Genomic DNA, 21,378 nt, shown 5'->3' with positions numbered 1-21,378 from the left:
GTGAGCGTTGTCAGGGCTGAAAATGGGCCAGAGTCCTGTCTAAAGTGGGGCACAGTGGTTTATAAAAAGCATGTCCATTTACTCAAGTATTTCATAGGGAAAAGGCTGATTATGCCTCAGAGATGTATCAGGTTTTTAGTTTTTCCCAATTTTTAGTAAAGCCATCAATAGCATCTGAGTGCAGCATCAGATCATTATCTTAGAGTTGAAATGAAAAGTCTTTTATGAAAGCCACTTGTAGGATTTTGGCGACAAAGTTTACTCTAAATGCCTCTGGAAGATCATATATATCCAAGAACAATGACAGAGCTGATTTATTAAACAGAAGAAAACATAAAATTCAAAAAAATCTGTTGTTTGCTGCCTAAATAATCATATTTAAAACTGTATAAACTGGCTAAATCTCAAATTTTAGATGTCCTAAGTCAAAGCCCTTTTTCTGTCTTTCCAAATCTAGATCAGCTGCTGATATCAGGCTGGACCCTTGTCTCAAACCTTGACTGCTGATTGGCTGAATATGTAGATCAGCTCATTCAGATGACAACTAATAAAGGAAATCTCCCCCCAGGAGTCCCCAGGCACGCAGCGCCTGAGACAACTGAACTGGAAACGGATCAGACTGAATAAGAATACGAGAGAGATGTGACGGGGAATGTTCTAGACAAACGATGGATTGATAAGTAGTTGGAGTATTTGGAATGGCACTGAAATATTGAACAGGACTGTCAAAGAGTTTTCATCACATTGTCTTTGATGTTGTGGTTGGAAGCACAGAACCGGATCGCTCACAATCAAATACACTGTGTTAAAGTGAAAGTGTCTGATCGTGACCCGACATCAGAATGGTCAAATAATAGGTGTAATAGGTGTGAGCACTTCCCGGTACATCTTCATCTCGAAGCTGAATGGCCTAAGCTCACCAGCGGCGACTAGGGAGGGAGAGGAAGAGAGGAGAGAGGTAGAAACTAGGGCACTGCTATCTGGCCCCTTTTTACCAACCACCAGGCACAAGGCAGAGAAAGAGAAAGAAAGAGCCGTGGACAGGAGAACAGGAGAGAGGAGAGGATATCAGAAGTGTAGTGAAGCTGTAGACAAGACAGGGGAACCTCTGGAGTCAACATCTGGCCTCAAGGACCTGAAGAAAAACAAAGGCAGCCTTGACTGTCTTTCGCAGGCTTTACGATCACACACACTCTATCTATACACACACTAGCATTTCACTTACTCGTGTCACAGACACAGACACACACACACGTGCAAAAACACAGGCACGCGCACGCACACACACCTCCACAACTGTGCACACACTCACATACACACACACACACACACACACACACACACACACACACACACACACACACACACACACACACACACACACACACACACACACACAGACACTGGACAGCAACATGTTTGAGGAGCAGGCGACCAAGGTCAAGATCACGTCTGTGGTGATTTTGGTGGGCATGTCATCGATGCTGGCGGCGGTGGTGACTGACCACTGGGCCGTGCTCAGCCCACGGGTGGAGAAGCTCAACGCCACCTGCGAGGCAGCCCACTTTGGCCTCTGGAGGCTCTGCAAGAAGAGCATCTTCATTGTGGAGGCGGACCCCCAGGGCAAAGGCTGTGGCCCCATCAGTTTACCTGGAGGTATGGAGCTTAGGAAAATGTGTTCTATTTGTTATCATTGTGAATGTGTTGTGTAGTTGCTGACTGACAGCTCCCCTGGCTTGAAATAATCCTGGATGTAAAATCACAGCGAGGAGTTTTTCTTCTTTTCTTATGGTGGAAAGTGGACTGGAAGCTGCTCAGAAATATTTATGTGTCTGTGTAAACATGAAGGTCAAAGTCTCTGCTATCACCCATCTACTCACTCGAATCACAGCTAGAATTAATCCTTGACTATGACATATGTGGGTTTCATCTCTTCACGTTTCCTGTATATGCACCACAAACAGTCAAAGAAAAACTGCATTTATTTTTTTCCCACAAGTCTTGAGACATCAACAGTCTCGGTTGGTGTCAGCTTTTTCTTCCACTCATGCTCTCCCTGCCTCCATCTGTGTGTCCGTCCTATCCCGCTATTTTCTCCCCCCTCACAAACATATGCCAGTATACTGTATATGCTGGCATTTAAATATGCTTGTGCGCACACACACACACACACACACACACACACACAAACACATATATATACACAGAAACACAAACTTGTGTTTGGACTGAATGTGTGAGACTTCTGTAGCCAGCCTCTCACTGAACCATCATTATCTTCCAGAGAGGAAGTCTCTGAACAGACTGACAATTAAGCACACTCAAACAGCTGAAGTCAAGTGCGTAATGGAAGAGTATCGCAGCTATACTCCACATTTAATGTGACAAAAACATGAATCTGTTCTGTCTGGGCTGATGGTCTCTCAATGTAAGATGAGAACCAAGCAAAGCTCCTGTTTCTTTTGTTTTTCTGCCACTCCATTTTTTTCGGGTGGCCTCTCAGATCTCAACAGGAAGTGTTACATAATTTGTCAGCATGCTGTTTGACTCTCCCTATTCTAAAATGTAAGATCATAAGATGCTATTTAACTTCTTTGTCTAATGTTCAGTCTGAGTGACAGTGTCAAAGCAGATCTGAGGTTGGCTTTGATGAGCCCAGGCACGAGACTGACAAGAGAGCAGGAATATACTGAATTCAAGCAGCATTTTCTGATGCCACTGATAAAGCTTGACTTGCACAGTGTTTAAACGTTTGTGGCCAAACTTCTCACTTCATCACAAGCTTTTAAAAAGGAAAAAAAAAAAAAAAAAACTAAAAAGAGGGACAGGGTGCGTGCGGCATCAGTGTCAATAAGTCCAAAGATAATCTTCAAGACAAAAGTCAGTTTTGGACGTTTTTTCCCTTCCTTGCATAACATTGCATACAGTGAAGCGATTAAAAAAAAGTAACTCAAAATCATTCCGTCATGTATTTAAAAGTCCACTTCTCCAAAATAGTCTTGTAGCTTTAATTACTGGCACTCCTTGAAGAGAGCCAGCCCTGGGTGTCTCGCTGCTCTCGCTGGCCTCTGGCTGTGTGTGCGTGCCTTGCAGCCTAACAGAAAGATTTCACTCTGACTCTATCATTGACTTATCCCCCGGCTCCAGCACCTCAGGATCAGTGCAGGTCTTAATGAAGTGTGGCTTCCCACTCCAGCTCATGAGTTAGGGTACACCTGGGAGACTCGGGAGGGATGAAGAGGATTGGGGGAAGAAAGAAGTCTGCGTGGGTGGATAGAGGGAGGGATGCCTCTGTTGTCCAGGAAAAAGGGGGGGGGGGGGGGGGTTTACAGTGTCCAAGAGGGAGGGGGGCTTTCAGTCATTAGAGATGTTACTGTACTACGTTTTAGGTATTGCATGTTCAGAAACCAGAAAAAGAGGGCCAGTAGACAGAGAGGGAGACGGACAAGAGGTATGACAGCTGCCTGTCATATAATACGACAAGTACATGGATATTGATGAACCCCAGAACACATTCTTGGTGTAAAATGGAGACAGAAAACTCTGTTTACACCAGTAGTTGGAGATTTTTTTTGACAAGCCAATCACTTGTGGAGTGAAAGAGGGGCTCATTGTCGCTGACAGACTCCCAACTCCAATATGATGAATGATCCAGATACAACCTTCACAATCTGACAGCAACAGTAAAACAGTTTCGGAATATCTTTGCAGATTCCCAGCTGCTTTGCAGACTGACTGACTATAGAGAGACCATCTGACAAACTACATGTGTTGGCAGCTTGCCTTTCGGTAAAGCAAAGGGGACTTCGGCACAGTGCACAGGGCTCCACCCTCCTTAAGTCTGCTGCTGCTGCCTGTGAAACTGTGTGGCAAGAAATATCAGCTGTTTAGTTAGAGACCCCTGTGGCTACATTCCCACAACCACATGATGTTTCTACATTTGGATTATGAGAGAAAATGAGTCATTCTCTAATAGGTCTAGGGATTTGGCATGTGGCTGTGTGCTCCCACGCCAGGCCTAATAGTTTTGGTTATACAAGCCCATTTGTTGCCCCGGTGTCATCAGAGATGGATCTACGAGTGAGGTGGCGTGTCCCCGGCCACAGAGTGGTTCGCAACTCCTCTGTCCGTGCCTTTCACTACACGTGACGTGGAGATGGGATTTGGTAAGATGCTGGTTGGTCAGTTTCTATTCTGTTTTATGAAAGTGAGTTTCACAGACTGTCCTCACCAGGTGAAGCCGATGTCTGTGGGGGGGGAAAGGCTAAATGCAAACTTATCAGTTTGCTGATTGTCCTCCAGTGGCCAAGAAAAGACATCTAAAGGCTAATGGGTGCTTTCTCTGCTGACACCCGACTGGTCAATTTGCGAAGTTGGTGTAGTTTGACAACAGAGAGAAAAACAGCCGCTCTCTGACCTCAGTGGTTTACCTCTTCCTTGATAGAAGGCTATCAGGGGTGGCAGCTTGGCTGAGTGCTAAAGGCTTGGCTAGGCTGCATGCTTTGGGTGAAATTTCACCCATATAATTGTGTTTCACATGTGATAAGTTCACTTCGTGACAGGGTCTGCAAAATTCAACCCCTTAATGCAGTTGGACAGTTCTGAACAAACTCTGTAATAATTTTGGTTCAATTAGCAACAAGACAGCTGTGAAAAGTACACATCTACTCTTACTGGCATGTTGTAGGATGTGAGCTTCTGGAAGCAAACAGAGCTCTACTACATGGGTCTACATAAGTAATTGGCCACTGAATTTAGAGCCTTTAATGGAGTGGCCAGCTGGCTAAAATTGCCACACCAGCGTTACTTTACCCGTTTCTCAATCTAATGTGTGTTGTAGGTTGAGTGTTGAACACATAAGCAATGCACAGTGGTGTTAAAAAAAAAACTTCAGAGTTGATCGAGAGTGCACTATAACAGATTACATTCTTGATTAGCATTATACCCAAGCAAGTAGCGGTGATTGGACTTAATAACATGCATTTGCATTTTCCCAAAGAGAGGGGGAGTTAGTCGCCAAGAGGCGCGTACACAAACACTTTTTCATATAGGCACAATTACACTGCTTTTGCGGACGGGTTGCATAACAATGGCAGAAAAGCGGTGAACCCAAATGACTTTTGAAATTAGCTTCCCACAAATGACGCATGACAGCTTGAGTGCTGTAAAAACCAAACAAACACTTTATGGATCACATCATGCCGCTCGGCTGGGAAATAAAGAGCATATAAATGTTGCTTTTGTGTGCATGTGTGCGTTCCTACACAAACAATATGTGCACAAAGGCAGCACGGAGGAAGGGATTTTATTATTAGAGATGTTTAAGAGTTTCCAAGAGGTCAAGTATCACATTTTCCAGTTCTACAGAGCACTTACACCTTCAAAAAATAAAAAAAAACCTTCCTCCTCTGCTTTTTTCAGTGACACACTGCTTGTGCTGGTGCCCCCAATTCATACCCTCGAAAACGCAGATGTCACCTTGAACCACCATTTTTAATTTTTTAATTTTTTTTTTTGTCATTTTCCTCTCTAGTCTGCCAGGTTCCTGCTTCTAGTGCAGATCCAAAACTGTGGAGGTGTGGTGCTGATTTGGCATTCAGAAAACAAGCGAGAGGTTCAAAATTTGACTGAATCACTCCCCATTATGTAAATTTGAAACACAAAAAAGGAAATACATATTCAGAGATGCCATCACTTACATAATGTGATGCTAAGATGCGGTTTGTGGCCGTTGTGATGATGACAGTCTAACTTTAGTGGTTTGAATTTCATGACAAAGGCCAGGCCACACACACACACACACACACACACGAACATACAGGATCATGAGGGCCATGAGGACTCTCCTGTGCTGTTGTGTCCCAGTTATCACTAGTTCCTGGTGGAATAGCCATTCAAATACCACCACCCATCCTATTCACATTGACCCAGAATTAGTCGGTCATTCCGCCTGGCTAGAAAAAGAACAACCCCCCTTTCATCACCTAAAAAACCCATCTTCTGTGAAAGTCCTGTGAAAGAAATAGAAGCTATTTTCAGGGCAAACGTGCAAGTCATCTGCACAGCTGTCATTATATGTAAAAAGATGGAAATATCATAATAATTTAGTTAAAAGTCAGTTAATTTTTGATGTTCATGTATCCTCAAAACTTCCATGGATAAATGGGAAAGTGGGCGGCAGGAGCAGAGAAACCAACTGAAAAAAGGAAAAGTAAAACCATAAGAATACCAAACTGAAAGAACAATGAATAAGAAAGTTGAGGTGACAGGTATAATGACAGGTGGAAAGGGGAAAGCGGAGACGAAGAAGAAGTGTATAGTAGAAGCTGCAAAGAGAGGAGGAGGCTGCGCAGCGTAATGGAAAGAGGTGAAACTAAAATGACAGGCGATACCTCGCTCTAATCACTCTCCCCCCTGGAACTAAATCTCCCCATTAGCCAGACTGCAAGGTCAATGATACGCACCCAGATGTTCTCCTCCACACTGAATGTTCACCATCTAGACTTAAGAAACACGCCAGATTACTTTTTTAAACTTCTTTGGGTTCTTTCATGACAAAATGTGAGTGTTTACAGAGTAACAGTATAATCTGTTTTTATGACACATTATTGGCAACAAAAGTTTTTCACAATCAACTACCTCACACCACCCCACGTCAAATAACCCGAACTATCACTTTAAGGCAAGAGGGAACACAGTAAGCAGTTGTTCGAATTGGAACAGCAGTGTTAAAAACCTCTTTGAAAAGTCTGTCAGGAATAAAATCTGAAGGACTCGATGAAGGCTTTAATTTGTTTTCATTGTGTCATTTCTGGTACTTAATGAAAGGGGCTTAAAGTTCTATTCAATGGTTAAAAGTCAATGGTTTTGAAAAGAATTTCCGGGGTTTGTTGTCATGACCTGGCTTCTTTTATTGATTTCTGATAGGTAGACATTAGTTACTTCATAATCTGATGAGAAACTACCAGAGGGTCCTTTCTCCATTTCCATTCTGCTTGTCTGCATTTTCTATTTATTTCCCTGGTGTTGTTTTTCAGCCAAGGCATGCTGTGAGTTGATTTGACTTTCTTGATTTGTACAGGTTCTATGGAGGCAAGTCCTTCACATGTATTGTTGAAGTTGAATTTTTCTGAAGACATATTTGAATCATGCTTATTGATGTGTGTAGATGCGGAGGAGAAGGCCTTATGAAAGCTATCAGCAAACTTTGCATTGAGGGCAGGCTAAGAAACCTAAGTAGCACTGTTGGAGCAGGAGGTGGAAGGAGGGACTGCTTTATTAGTGAGATTTTGGGGGTCTGTAGTATAACACACAAAGTAGTGGGGGCTTGCCATTTATGATAAAACCAAGTGATTTAAATGAAAAGTTTCCAAGTGAGTTGTAGGAACATTTAAAATTCTCCCTGTGAAACTGCCAGACCACCTCCACAACCTCCTGGCTGCTGAAACTAATTAAAACCAGGAGGACATGCTTCATTCAGTGCAACACAGTCACATGGACTTGACCAAGTCTCAGTAAGCATTAATTGATCTAACTGCTTAGATACTACGGGCAATAGTTCATATGTAAAGAGTTGTGAGAGAGGTGTCTTTTGTTATCTTTAATTTTTATCACCTTTCCAAAACCAAAATCATAGGAGCAAAAGTGTAAAGAACAGATTTATCAGTATGCAAATGTTAGCATGCTCAGCTAACTGGCTAACAGCTAAAGTAGTAAAACTAGCATTACTTCCAAAAACATCATGAGCTAATTTAATTATTGTGTGGGGTTTCAGGTTACATTGGAAAAATACCTGTTCAGGACTGGAGCATCCACTGCATGGGAGCTAAGGTGCTAGTATATGGGAATTAAGTGTAATGTTAGCCGCGTCTTTCTCTTCGTTTGCTTTGGGGAATTCACACACCGGAAACTCCAGCCAAAGTGATGTTGAATAGCATTATTTTTGGCCTCATACACAAATCCCTTCCTCTCGTAAAAGTGAGAGGTGATATTTAAGTTGCCACAGCTAGAAATGCTGCTTTTGTTTACGTCTGTGTGAAATGGAAGATCTGTTGTCTCAAAATGTATTGCAAATTCTGAGTGGCAAATCTGGCACCACCAAACTGCTTTAGCTGTGCCATGCCAGAAAGGAAAACTTGACAGACATAGCAACAGTAACTAAGGAGGGTGGGCTTAGTGAACAGTCAATTAGGCTAATTATTACCTTTAAAAAAATCATTTTCTTTCACTGCTCTCGACATTATCCTTCTTCAATCACGAACCACAGAAAAATAGTGGCTCGGTCTTTTGAAGCTTCATTAGTATAAATCAAAGGTCTTTCTATCTTGTCTTAGTGTGGTGAGCAGATAATAGTCTTCATAGAGAGTAGGGCAGGAGTAAATCTTATAGCTTCACCCAAACACATACAGTGCACTCAGACCCCTTCACTTTTGTCACATTTTGTTATGTTGCAGCCTAAAATCATTTAAAGTCACTCCCCCCTCCTCAGTCTACACTCAGTGCAGAGAGACAGAATTTATCAAAAAGGAAAAACTGAAATATCACAGTGACACAAGTATTCAGACCCTTTGCTATGACACTTGAACTTATGGCTCATTTGCCTCCATTTCTCTTGATCATCTCTGATCTAGACTAGTTTCTACACCTTGACTATCCAACTGTCCAAAGATATGGAAAGGCACACACCTGTCTATATAAGGTCAATGCATATCAGGAAAAAAAGCCATGAGGTGGAAGGAACTGTCTGCACAGGATTGTGTTGAGGCACAGATCTGAGGAATGCTACGAAAACATTTCTGCTGCATTACAGGTTCCCAAGAGCCCAGTGGCCAGCATCTTTCTTAGAGGGAAGAAGTTTGGAACAGCCAGGACTCTACCTAAAACTGGCAGTCCGGCAAAACTGAGCAACCAGGGAGAAGGGCCTTGGTAAAAGAGGTGACCAAGACCCCGATGGTCACTCTGGCTGAGCTCCAGAGATCCTGTGATGCGAGACAATCAACTGATTTGGGTTTTATCGCAAAGTGTCCAGACTGAAGCCTCTCTCAGTGAAAGACACATGAAGGCTGCTTGGAGTTTGAAGAAGAAAAAAAAAAAGCACCTAAAGGACTCACAGACTGATTCTCTGGTCAATTCCCAGCATCATGTCTGGAGGAAACCAGGCACTGCTCATCACCTACCCAGTACCATCCCAACAGTGAAGCATGGTGGCGGCGGGGAGACTGGTCAGGGTTGAGGGAAAGCTGAGAGGAGCAGAGATATCCTAAATGAATAATGGGCCAGATAGCTCAGGACCTCAGACTGGGCTGAAGTTTCGCCCTCATACAGGACAATGACCCTAAGCAAACAGTCAACACAACACAGGAGTGGCTTAGGGACAACTCTGTGAATATCCTTGAGTAGCCCAGCCAGAGCTCTGACTCAAACCCAATCAAACATCTCTGGAGAGACTTGAAAATGGCCGTCCACCGACGGTCCCCATCCAACCTGACAGAGCTTAAGAGGATCTGAGAGAGAGAGAGAGAGAGATGAGAGAGGCTAATGAAAAAAATGTATTTGCAGATCCAAGCTGCTCTGTGAGCCAAGCCCCAGTTCTCCCCACTGCCAGCATGTCCGTCACCTCAAACACACACACACACCTAAGGTTGCATGCTATTACACACACATCCACCGAATGCACACGCACACACTCCCCTTGATATGCCTTTACATGAGTAAATAGATAGGACTAGCCAAGACCTGCAGCAGCCTGTTGCTAGGTTACCTCTTTAGTGATTCTTTCTCATCCTGGGTAACAAACAGCTCGTCTGTTGCCTGGTACACACACACATGCACACATAGTATATGCACGCACGCACGCACGCACACACACACACACATGCAGACGAGCAGACACGACACACAAACATTGTCCATCTCTGTGTCAACGGAGAGAGCACCTGCCTGCTTTATGGGTTTAATCTCAGCAAGAAAGGATGGCGAGTGGAAGAAAGAGGGGACACTTACTTGGCCTTTATGTCCTCTTCACCCCTCCCTCCCAGCTCAGCTGCCCTTAGAAACAAATAGATAAATGGATGTATGGGAAATGACTGCACCCAGGAATCGTTTTTCTATATGAGGCTATATTGAAGATTGTGGTCAAAGGACTAGAGTTTGGGCCAGCAAAGTGTAGAAATATATCATTGCTGTGTACAAATTGGTGTGAACTCATTTCTGAGATGCAAACACATGCCAACATGAGGGACAAGAGATATTTTATTCTAGGATGACGGCAAGTCACAAAGTACTGCTGTGATATGGAGGGCGGTGTTGAACGTGCATCTGATCAAACAGCCAAAGACGAACCGTAACAGTTGTGCATGCTGATTCTTTACCAATTTAGAAACAAGACAGATATGTGGTTTTATGCTTGGATAACACACAACACACACTTTATACTTCATTTTCTGACATAATGGGGAAGAAGAATGTCTTTCAACCAAAGTGGCACAAGTTCAAGCTGCTGGGTTTGCACGTATCCACTCTGGTTAAGCATTCATGAGCCTTAATCTCCTGGGTTGTGAGATAATACAGAGAGGCATCAGTCAGTAGAACTGCAGTTTGATTTCAAGGAAGACAATATTTATTTACAAAATTGTGAGGATATAAATGGGTAAATCATTTTTGCCAGAGATGTAAGGTTTCTAGACACGTAAGACATAAGGCTTTTAAAGAACTTGTAATGATTGAATAACTTTTCTAGCTGAAAATTAAGTAACGGAATACACGTAAAATAATTGTTCAGGCTAGTAGCAAAAGACCAACCCCGAATTCCAATAGCTGTTTGCCTCATTAATGCATGTGTATTTGTTAGATTTCTAATGGGATCCATCAAGAGATTTAACGTTTACATTGGTATTACAGACGCAACCTGAGCTACTGTATCTGCTGTATCTCAATCTCCTGTTTCATCTCTTTCTCTCTGTCTCCCCCTTTTTCTCACCCTCCTGTCTTACTCTGCAGCGAAAAACTGCTCCTACTTCAAACACTTTACATCGGGGGAAGAAGCTGAAGTTTTTGAAGTCAAGACCCAGAAAGGTGGGTGCCCTCTCACTGCCTCCCAGACTACATGTTACAGATCCTGTTTCTTTTTTTTTTTTCGGACCCAACTTTCTGTCTGTGTGAAAAAGATTAACAGAAATAGAAGTAAAAGGAAAAGAGATGTGCAGTAAATTGATATTTTCTATAAGGATATAAGCTCTGACATATCACATACCCACATAATACGGCGCACAACATGTGAGGAAATGCACACACGTCATGTGTAAGACCCCAGCAATATACAAACACTGTAACCTGTGTTTTCTACAGTTCCTTTCCCACACAACTAATTTGCAATAGCAGCTACATTTTGTAGGAAATGCTAATGCTGCCTGGAATACTGTTTTTCAGTTACAGTGCAGACCATCTCTCAGATAAGAAAACAATCTGTTGCAATATCCTCTGATTTCTATCCTCTCATCTTCCCTGCTTTAGGAAGATTGTTATGTTCAAAGTAAACGTATTTCCAGGAAACAGCGCCTTTGTTCCTACGTTGGTGAGCTGACCCTTTCAGCTCTCTGACAGACACTGAGGAACATGCAAGGAACACACTCTTGAAGTTTTAAATAAATTGCAGTAGATGTACAGTACAGTGTACAGGACACGGCTATGTCTCGGTGATCAGTGAAGGCACACATTGAAAACTATACATCTAAAAGGGTTTCATATGTGGTGCAAGGTCGACAGGATGGTACATTATACACTATATATATATATAGGTGAAAGAAAAAAAAACTGTTGCAGGGGGATGCAGCTTTAGAGAGAAGAGCAATGACAGTCTTGACCGGCCCCGCTACACAGAATACAATTTTAAAAAATAAATGATAAATAAAGCTGCAAATCTGTTGATGTAACAGAACAGAGAGAAAAAACATGCACACAGGAAATGCATAAACACACACACACACACACACACTTTCGCACACATGCATACCCCCAGACCACCAGTCCTCAAACAGACTAAGACAGAATAAGCCCGACCTACACTGGAGAGGCTGAGTTGAAGGTTATTGTACACATTAGAGTTATTCCACAGTTGTGATGCTGAAACGGCACAGGCTGCTCCAAGGATCATTTCTATCACAGTTGGAGTGTTACAGAGAAGGAAAGACTAGATTATCTTTATCTGACAAACAGACAGGAGGGGAGGCAGGCAGGGAGAAGGAGGGAGGGATGTTCTAATCATCTTGTTATAAGCCTGCAGCATCTTATCTGTCATGCAAACGGCATTATTGCCAGTTTGGATAAATGACTGTTGTTTTTCAAGTGAGGCTAATTTAAAGGCTAATTATCTGTGTCATAACTCGCCAGAGTGCAATATTGAAACAATTATTATGTAAACGATACTGCAATCTCCCCTTCTGTTCCTACCCACTCCCTCAATATTCCTCCCTCACTGTTTTTTTTTATCTGTCTTCATGATCTTGCTGTCTCTGTTGCATCCTTCCTCTTTTTCTATTTTTCTCCTCTTTCCTCAGAGTACAATATCTCAGCAGCAGCCATCGCCATTTTCAGTCTGTTCTTCATGATCCTGGGCACCCTCTGCGTCACCTTCTCTTTTGGGAAGGGGCGGGACTACCTGCTCCGGCCTGCTGGGATGTTCTTTGCCTTTGCAGGTCAGAAATAGCGGATGAAGTGAATCACAGATCATGCTTCGTCTGTAGTGCCTCTTGTCTCTTGGTTATAGCTCAACTTGAAATGAAGTGTGCCAGTGTCATTATCATGCACACCTTTTCATTTGGAGATGAATATTACTGATACTGCTGATTTAACAGAGTTGACAAATCTCATTTTTCACTGACAATTATTTTGGAGGTGGCAAGTGCTGATAGAGTTGTTGCAGCTCTGGGACAACATTTCAATATTTAAAAGTATGAAATTGACTGTGATGGGCGTGATCTCCCATCTAAAATCACATTTAACGTTACAGATTCAAAGGTAAAATAAAACTGACAATCATGTAGTGCAAATGTGGAACTGTAACAGCATTTGATTAAACAATTTAGACAACACAAATGCCATCAATGCAAGTGCGGCATCTGCTTCCTACAGCCCATTACAATCCACTCTTTCTGTTTTGACTCACAGGTCTTTGCATCATCATTTCTGTCGAGGTAATGCGCCAGTCTGTCAAACGTATGATTGACAGTGATGAGACCATCTGGATTGAATACTACTACTCCTGGTCCTTTACCTGCGCCTGCGCCTCCTTCACCCTGCTCATCCTCAGTGGAGTCGCCCTGCTCCTCATCTCCATGCCCCACATGCCACGTAATCCCTGGGAGACCTGCATGGATGCTGAGCCTGAGCCCTTAGATTAGCCAGAGGTGGTGCAACAGACAACCTGGTTGAACAAGTAGCCCTTTAACTACCAATCCTATCCCACATATTTATCATTTCTGCAAGCTATTTTTAAAGAGATATAAAAAATTTTTAGTCAGATTTCCCACCTACAGATGTCCACTGGTTTCAGTTCATATTAGTAAAATATTAAAATCAACTTGAGAAGAGTTGCATATGAAAGATACCACAGCCAAAAACAAAGAAATTCATGTTGTCCTCATGTGGTAAATCAGCTGGAAACAGGAACTGTTTTGAAAACGTTACATTTAAATAATGTTTGCTGAAGAGAACCTTAAAAAAAACAACAAAAAACATGTACCAAACTCACATTATCAGGTCCATGTGGGTTCTGCTTGTAACTGCATTAGCCCACCAAGGTTCATATTTTTTTTACTAAAATAAACTGCAACCAGTGGATGAGTGGAAGTGAAGAACGGATCGAGTACAAACAATTGTAGGAGATGCAGGTAGTAAATGAGGTAAACCATGCAAACAAACCTGAATTGCCCTTTAAGGCTTGACCGTACAGGACATAGGTCAACGTATTTAAGTTCCACATCCAACAAGAGTTTTGACACTTTATAGTTCAAGGACTGCTACACTGTTGGACAATCACATCGGAAAATATAATTTTTATATATGGTTTTTAGTGGCTAATCCTACAATTCCTGAACTGTCCAACTGCAGTCAGTGTAATAAAAGTAAAATGATTTTCAGATGCTAGACTAGACAAAAAATTCCACTATGACAACAAACAAGTCATGATCAAACTTTAAGACTTAATATTTAAATTACATAGAAATAAATGACCAGATAACATTTGAAGAAAAAAAAAAGCGGTGAGCCATTGTAACACATTGTTTAAACTGGAGTGTATTGGTGTAATCGGCTACTGTCACTGCAGTCTTATCTTTTCTCCATGGACTTTCTTCAATCAATATGTGCCACTGTCTACAGAGAGACCACCTGCCTGATTCTCCCTTTTGACATCAGTCATTGATTTCAGGTCAATGTTCAAGACCCCTGGTGACTTAAGTCCAGGAGCTCTAATATTGTCCATAGTATTTGTTAAAGCTTGGAGGTTGTGCTTTGATTGTTAGCACATGTACTTTGCTTTTAGTGGGCATAAAAAATAAAAGCAACAGAAATACACAAAGTTTAGAAAATAACTGATGTTCGCTAAACTGCAACCCTGAACAGCGATTGTCCAGTCAAACCTCAGCAGCAGTAAATATGTACAGCAGGTCTCCTGTGATGCTGAAGATTACTCTACATGTTGGAGCAGCGTGCATGGGGCTGTAGTTAGACCGATAATTCATAGAAAGAATATGAATAGTGGTTCCTCTAAAAAAAAAAAAAAAAAAAAAACTCTCCAAAAACAAACATACAAGTACAAATGTGTAAGAATTGGATTAAACATAAGATGCAAATGCTATCATGTCCGGCAAACTATACACTGCAGTGACAGCAACCTCACCCAGCATTACTTCCAAAGTCAGTGGCATTGTCAAGTTGGAAGGATGCCATCTTTTTGCCTGAGATCTTTTAGCTTCAGCCTCTCTCTTTTAGCACAGTATTATGTAGCCAGCCGTGTGTATGCCTAACCATCAACTCAACATCAACATATTTAAGACCCTTTTACTTCTTTTAAAACGAATCATGAAAATATGAATAAGTCTGCCGAACACAGGGTTTTAAACCAACTTGTGAGGCTAATGTTAGCTTAATTAGCTAGCTATAACGACAGCTGATAAAATCAGAAAGTGATAGTTCAGCTAAAAAAAACTGATTGTCACTGTATAGAAATGAGAGGCCTGTCTTTGACTACCATTGAAATCAAGGACTGGACCATCGCTGCAAAAGAACTTTTCAAATGGTAGATGTGGTAAATCTGGGTTGACAAGCGTGACAGGTAAAGAAACAGTAACTTAATTAACTAAATAATTATCATATAGAGAGCCAAAGTGAAACCAGAACTTTGGGCTCTGTTTTGTTCCGAACCGAACAGACCCCAAAATCCCATTCACATTTTTATCATTGCTAACAGCTAGAAGTCCAGCCTTGGAGCTGAGCCTTTCTCAACAGTATGTCGTGTGGCTCACTTGATGTGTTTAGATAAGTATGGTACATTTTTTGGAAAACAATCTAATATCATTGTAGGCAATGTTAAAAAATGTTTTAGTGGCCTTTAGCAAACACCATTTCCCATAAGCCCCAGACATTTGTGAGCTAAACATCCCAGCTGGACAGAAGAGGGAGCGATTTACTTCAAACATGTTAGTAATGATAGCAGGACAGAGAGGAGGGAACATACAACTACTGCATGGAAAAATGATTTGAGACCATGGGTGAGTTTTCGATGATGTTCCCACGCTGCTACACTTTGTTAACCTTGTTAAAATCATAAAGGTTTCTACTTCTAATAGCAAGTGCTGTTGTGGATGGCGATTTGACTTTGAATATGGAGAGAAATATCAAGGAACATGGTTCGATTTTCACAAAAGCAATTAAGAAAACATTAAATTGCGTTATTGAAGTTAATGGAATGGAGGCTATAGCCTGGATGTCATCTCACCTCATGACTTTGTCTCTCTAACTGTGGGTTATGAAACATACCTTCACCTTCAAATGTATAATAAACATCCATGAAGAATTGACTGCAAATTTAGAAAAAATAGAGATGTTTGTGGCACTTATATTTTTCATTTGCAATGCTGCAGCCTATTGAATTATATTATTTTTCTTTTGGGGCCATAAATGCCTAAAGATAAAATATTTAGGATAAGTATGACGCAGAGGACTTTTTCATTTAATTATTGCCTATGACTGTAAAATACTTCCTCAATAAATCCTTAAACTTACTTCCTTATTTTTCTGTTCTGTAGACAACTATATTGTTGCTGTCAGATGAAAACCTCATTGGGACAGACTTTGCTTTTAGTGGCTTTTTAATTATTGTCATGTTCAAATCATAGATGACCTTTTCAATTCTAGTAGAATCAATATCAACACAAAAATCAGATTTCACCTGACAGCAGTAATTTTTATTTCCTGCGTAGATTTTACACAAAGGTTGTATATTGTTAATCTACCATGTTATTTTTCAGTGAGTCACACTGGCCCCAAAGTCATTCAGCTGGTGCAGGTGCACTGAAATTAAAGTTCCTTAAATGACGCCGTTTCACCGGGGAACACAAGAAGAAGAAATGATTACATTTGGCTCTGAGGTCCCACTGAGAGGAACGTTTCCACTTTTCTTATTCCAATCAGAATAGTTGCTTGATCATTGTACAGGTTTATATTTTAGTAAATTAACCTTCCCTTTTCATTTTATTGACTATTTTATATAATTTGCAGTGATCATGTGAATCCTGCCATCTTGTTCAGCTGGACAGAAACCAGCTGTTAATTCAAATGAACAGCTGAAAAATGGTGTTTAATACAATTTATACAAAAAACCTGGAGGAGTTTCATACACAGAATGCCCATATGAATGTCCCCCGTGTGAAAAAAGACTCACCCAGAGTTTAGTATCTCTTGTAAACAACACACCTGATTTGTATTTTACTCTAGATTTGTAAATGCTCTGATTAAATATATGTCCATGATTGTCTTTTTTCAAAAGAATTAAAAAAGTCAATAATGCTGGTGTGAATGTTGGTATGACTTCTTGTGCACAGTGTAAAGCAATATTCCATTTCTGACATGTTGTTTTTGGTATCAGTTCTTCCACACAGGTTTTACCATCAGTGTTCTGCTAATCTGTATTGATGCATAATTGTGTTAGTTTCCCTCTGCTTGCATTCCTGTGGAAATCCTACTTAAACACATAGTATAAAAAAAGTAGTGTCTTTCCTCCATATGGTGTTTTTATATGTTTACCTGCAGATGGAGAAATCAATGGATGCATTTATTCAGGAAATAAAAATGGCATTTCAAGTCTTTTCTTTACCAAGCCGTCAGCTATCCTTGTGTCATTGCTCACACATTCACAGAATCGCTTCGGTCCTGGAACTTCTCAACCAGAAAATGCGGTTGAATTGAGAGACAAATCTATTGGAAATACCCCAGAGACCTTACACACTGCAGGTCAGGGCTTTTCAAGAGTGGCTGTAATAGATGCACAAAGCTCCTTAAATCATTCATGAGACCTTTACCTTCGAGCGGTGAGAACAGCATGGGTAGAGCGTACACTAAAACACAGCCATATGTACTCTCTGCCGCCCACGTAGGTATATAGATTACTCACCTGTTTGCATACATGCAAAAACAAACTGTTTAATATTATGTCAATTAAAATAACACACAAAAATGTTCTGCCAGTGGATCACACCTATTTTCTGCCCCTATGTTCATTTCTGCATGGTTTACGGCTTGAATAAAAATAGTTGGGAAGTATAAATGGACTTTGGCAGGGAATACCTTTTAGTAATGCTGGAAACTTGCAGGTGCACGAACATAACATTGTGCACAGGCAAATGTGGCTCTGTAAATAATTTAAACTTGCATAAGAGACAAATAAATAGATAAATAAATAAATAAAATATAGCAACAAAGATGACCCTCTATACTGTTAGATTTGTAATTGTTTTGCGTGCGGAAAAGGTCAAGGAAATGCTTGTTAGATTGCTTTCATACTGTATGTAATTGGATTGTGGAGGAAACCACAGCCTGCTTGTGTTACCCCCCTCACACTCATCTAATTTCTTATTCACAGAGGCTTGACACAGACCCAATGGATTACAATATATAATTATAAATTGAGAGTATTGTGTGTTTTTAAATTGTGAATTTATTTGAATGCAACAGGTAAGTAGGAATATCATTAGGATTTTTACAATTACCATACCACTTGAAAATAATATATGTAAATGTATGTATATATGTAATATATACATATATATACTTCATTAGATTATTTTAGATGATGTTTTAGATTTGATGAAAATAGGTTGCTGTATATAACACACAATGATATCTGCAGGGTGAAACAATGTGAGATTTGCACATGATGAAAGAGGTGAAAATTTCAAATAGCATTTGACATCTAATAATAGCAGTTATAATGTATGGATGTGTGAACCTAATTTTCATAAACTACTCTATGCATGAAGATGTGAGTTATGTAATCTTACTTTGGTTTATCTTCTATTTATTCCCTGCAGTACCATTTATAAATTGAGTGCAGAATACAACTGGTAAAAGAGGAAAAGAATATTTTACTGTGAATGAGGATCTTATAGAAAAACATCTAGACACGTGGCCACAGTATGGCCTAGTCTCAGAAAAAGCCATTGGCTCACCTTTGTGTCACTTTGTTGATGAGGGAAGCTGATGTTTGGAGGAGTCATCCGGTCCTCTGAGTCACTGCTATCAATGTAAAGCTGTCAGTCCCTTTCCTGACCTCTGACTGAGTGCTGTCAAAGCTGCTCCTATTCTCTACACACAGCAGTACAGTAACAGCATTTTCCATTCAGCGGTGTCCCTCAGAGAGTGTCTGAGCTGGCAAAAATGTTTGAAATCACAGGGTTAGATTTCTTGCAAGCCTGGTGGACTGAGAAAAAAAAAGAGAAAGGAACATGAAATGAAATTGAAATGATGGGCACGATGTGGAGCAGGAGTGAGGACAACAGGCGAGAGACAAATAGAAACACATCACACTTTGCAAAAAGTGCACCATTTTACCTCTTTATCTCCCAGTTCCCACACTTCTGCAATTCGTGAGTAGTCAGGTGCTTACTTCTGTGATTCTGATTGTGTGGCTTTTGATGGTTTTATTTAATTACCACATCATGGACAAATAGGTATAATCAACCATACAGCATCACGCTTACATTTAGATGACACACTATCAGGAGAAGAGAGGAGAAATACAATAAAGTGATTAAATCAAGTCATTTAGAAGGGCTTAGTTCTATCCCATAGCAGTTCTGTCCCATTTCAAAGGCTCCCACAAATGCAGCCAAGAAATGCTGCCTTCTTTTCTTGGGCCTGTCCCAAATTCCTTGCGATAATGAAAATAATATAGCAGAAAACAACGCAGACAGAGAGCCTGAGGATTACACTTTTAAGTTAAAATATTGGGTTTCAGGTCAGCTGAACGGAACAACAGTTAAAACTAAGAGCCTTAAAACCTCGAGTTTTTGTGAAAAAGATTGCTGCCTGCAGCCACAGTCATAGACAACATCCTCGGAAGGATGCGGCCCCTGACTTGGGACACAGCTAATGTCAAATATGCACTATTGTTTTTATCATTAAGATAAAACATAAGCATAAACATTAAGATAAAAAATCTGGAAGATTTTTCTGGAAACTCTGACATATTCAACTTGGTTTAAAAGTAAGCAAACATGGATGTGTTATATTGTTAATGCACAGTATTTTTTAACCTGCACACGACCAGCTCTGCTGCCATGCAACTGTCTTGATTTGTCCAGTGATATACAGGCTTGCAAATCCTGAACATATGACATGAATATGGTACGACGATAGTGACATTCTTTAGACATGACTTGAATGCACAACATGCAAAGGTGTACTCTCCTTTCATATCTTATTTTTCCTTCTCTACGTTGCTGTTGCTGATACTGATGCTGCTTTTATTCTACTGATAATATTGTATTCATTCTTTGTCCTGTTCTGTCTTTCCTTTGTGGTCAAAAAAAAGGTCTCAGTGAATTCAATCAAAAGAGAAAAAGAAAAGCTCATGTACTATACTGAACAATACGCTCTTCACCTCAGGGAGACAGTGACACCAACACTCAATTTACACCGAAGCGCTGCTTTCACCCTCGGCTGTCTTTCTCCACTCTGCTTAGGTATGACCATGTTTTTCTTTCCTCCAATCAAAACTACCTCTCTTCTTCTCTGACACGCTGCCATTTTCTACCCTTCCTTGTCACCATGTCACTTTTTTTCAAGTCTCTCTCTCTCTCTCTCTACAGCCCACACTCCACTCCCTTTACTTCTTGTTCCCACTTCTTTCTCTCTCTCTCTCTCTCTCTCTCTCTCTCTCTCACACTCTCTCTCTCCCATTTACCTTCTCTTGAACAAGTTTTTTTTCTTTCTTCATTTTCTTTTTCTATCTCACATCTTTGTTTTCTGACTTTTGTCTCTACTTTCTTCATTTTTATCTCTTTGCGTCTCTTTCTTGCCTGGCAACAGATTACGCTCCCCCATTCTCCTCTGTTTCTTTCCTTAATCACTGTTTTCTTTCTTTTTCCCTCCACCATGTCGACTTCAATCTACTTTCTCCTCCTCTTCTTTTCCTCTGTTTCCTTTCCCCTCTCTGCTGCTTTCCTCTGAAGGCAGTGACAGTGAGCCATTGGTTCATCACCACCTTCTTTTTATCTGCTTTTTCACCCCTTCTCCCCTGTTCCCGCCCTTCCTCCCTCCCTCTCTATCTTTCTGCTCCAGTGCTCTCTCAAGCAGGCACTCTGCTGTCTAATGACTTGGATCGGTGGTGACTGTTGAGAGGAGATAGACCTGTAATAAGGCAATCCAGCCCAGCGCAAGAGTGCAACATGCTACCACTGTTTCCACTCTACACACTATACGCCGCATACTGTACTCTGGCCTGGAGGCAGAATGGAGGAAGAGGAGCTGACGGAGCATGGATGTGGAAATTAAATGTTGTCTGAGAGGAGCGTGCTTGACTAAATCACATGCGTTTACTACTGGAAATAAGAGAGGAAGAAGAGTGAATTCAACAAATGACGAAGAGAGAGAGAGTCTCCATTAATGTTGCTTTCAGGTCCACGTACGTGTAGCTTTTTATTTAGGGCTGCACGATATGCGATATTGTGATTATTTTGGCAGATGTTGCGATTGTGATATGTGATTTCACTTGGAATGGACTTGGGTTGGAATCTAGCAGTAGCCCATTCCTGCCTGGTTTAAAGTGGATTAAACAATTAAATTAACAATTTTCATTTCACTGAGCACCAAGACTGCCATTAC

At 41.0% G+C, this 21,378-nt stretch overlaps 1 protein-coding gene across 1 annotated transcript; it reads left to right on the top strand.

Moving 5' to 3' along the window:
- The first annotated feature begins 1,415 nt into the window (after positions 1-1,415).
- Positions 1,416-13,397, top strand: LOC111227239 (voltage-dependent calcium channel gamma-1 subunit-like). Its single transcript, XM_022752673.1, has 4 exons — positions 1,416-1,656; positions 10,999-11,073; positions 12,555-12,692; positions 13,165-13,397. Exons 1-4 carry the CDS (start codon positions 1,416-1,418, stop codon positions 13,395-13,397), a joined length of 687 nt encoding a protein of 228 aa, XP_022608394.1.
- Positions 13,398-21,378: the final 7,981 nt, after the last annotated feature.

Source organism: Seriola dumerili, unplaced genomic scaffold (genome assembly GCF_002260705.1).
Source record: "Seriola dumerili isolate Sdu_G_001 unplaced genomic scaffold, Sdu_1.0 BDQW01000169.1, whole genome shotgun sequence".
NCBI lineage: Eukaryota > Metazoa > Chordata > Actinopteri > Carangiformes > Carangidae > Seriola > Seriola dumerili.
Note: the sequence above shows the minus strand (reverse complement) of the source record. Positions and strands in the feature narration are given on the sequence as shown.

Excerpts from the sequence above, each read along its gene's own strand:
- LOC111227239 (XM_022752673.1), top strand. The coding sequence starts at position 1,416 with ATGTTTGAGGAGCAGGCGACCAAGGTCAAGATCACGTCTGTGGTGATT. Across the intron at positions 1,657-10,998 it reads CCCCATCAGTTTACCTGGAG|CGAAAAACTGCTCCTACTTC; the intron begins GTATGGAGCTTA and ends CTTACTCTGCAG. Across the intron at positions 12,693-13,164 it reads GATGTTCTTTGCCTTTGCAG|GTCTTTGCATCATCATTTCT; the intron begins GTCAGAAATAGC and ends TTTGACTCACAG.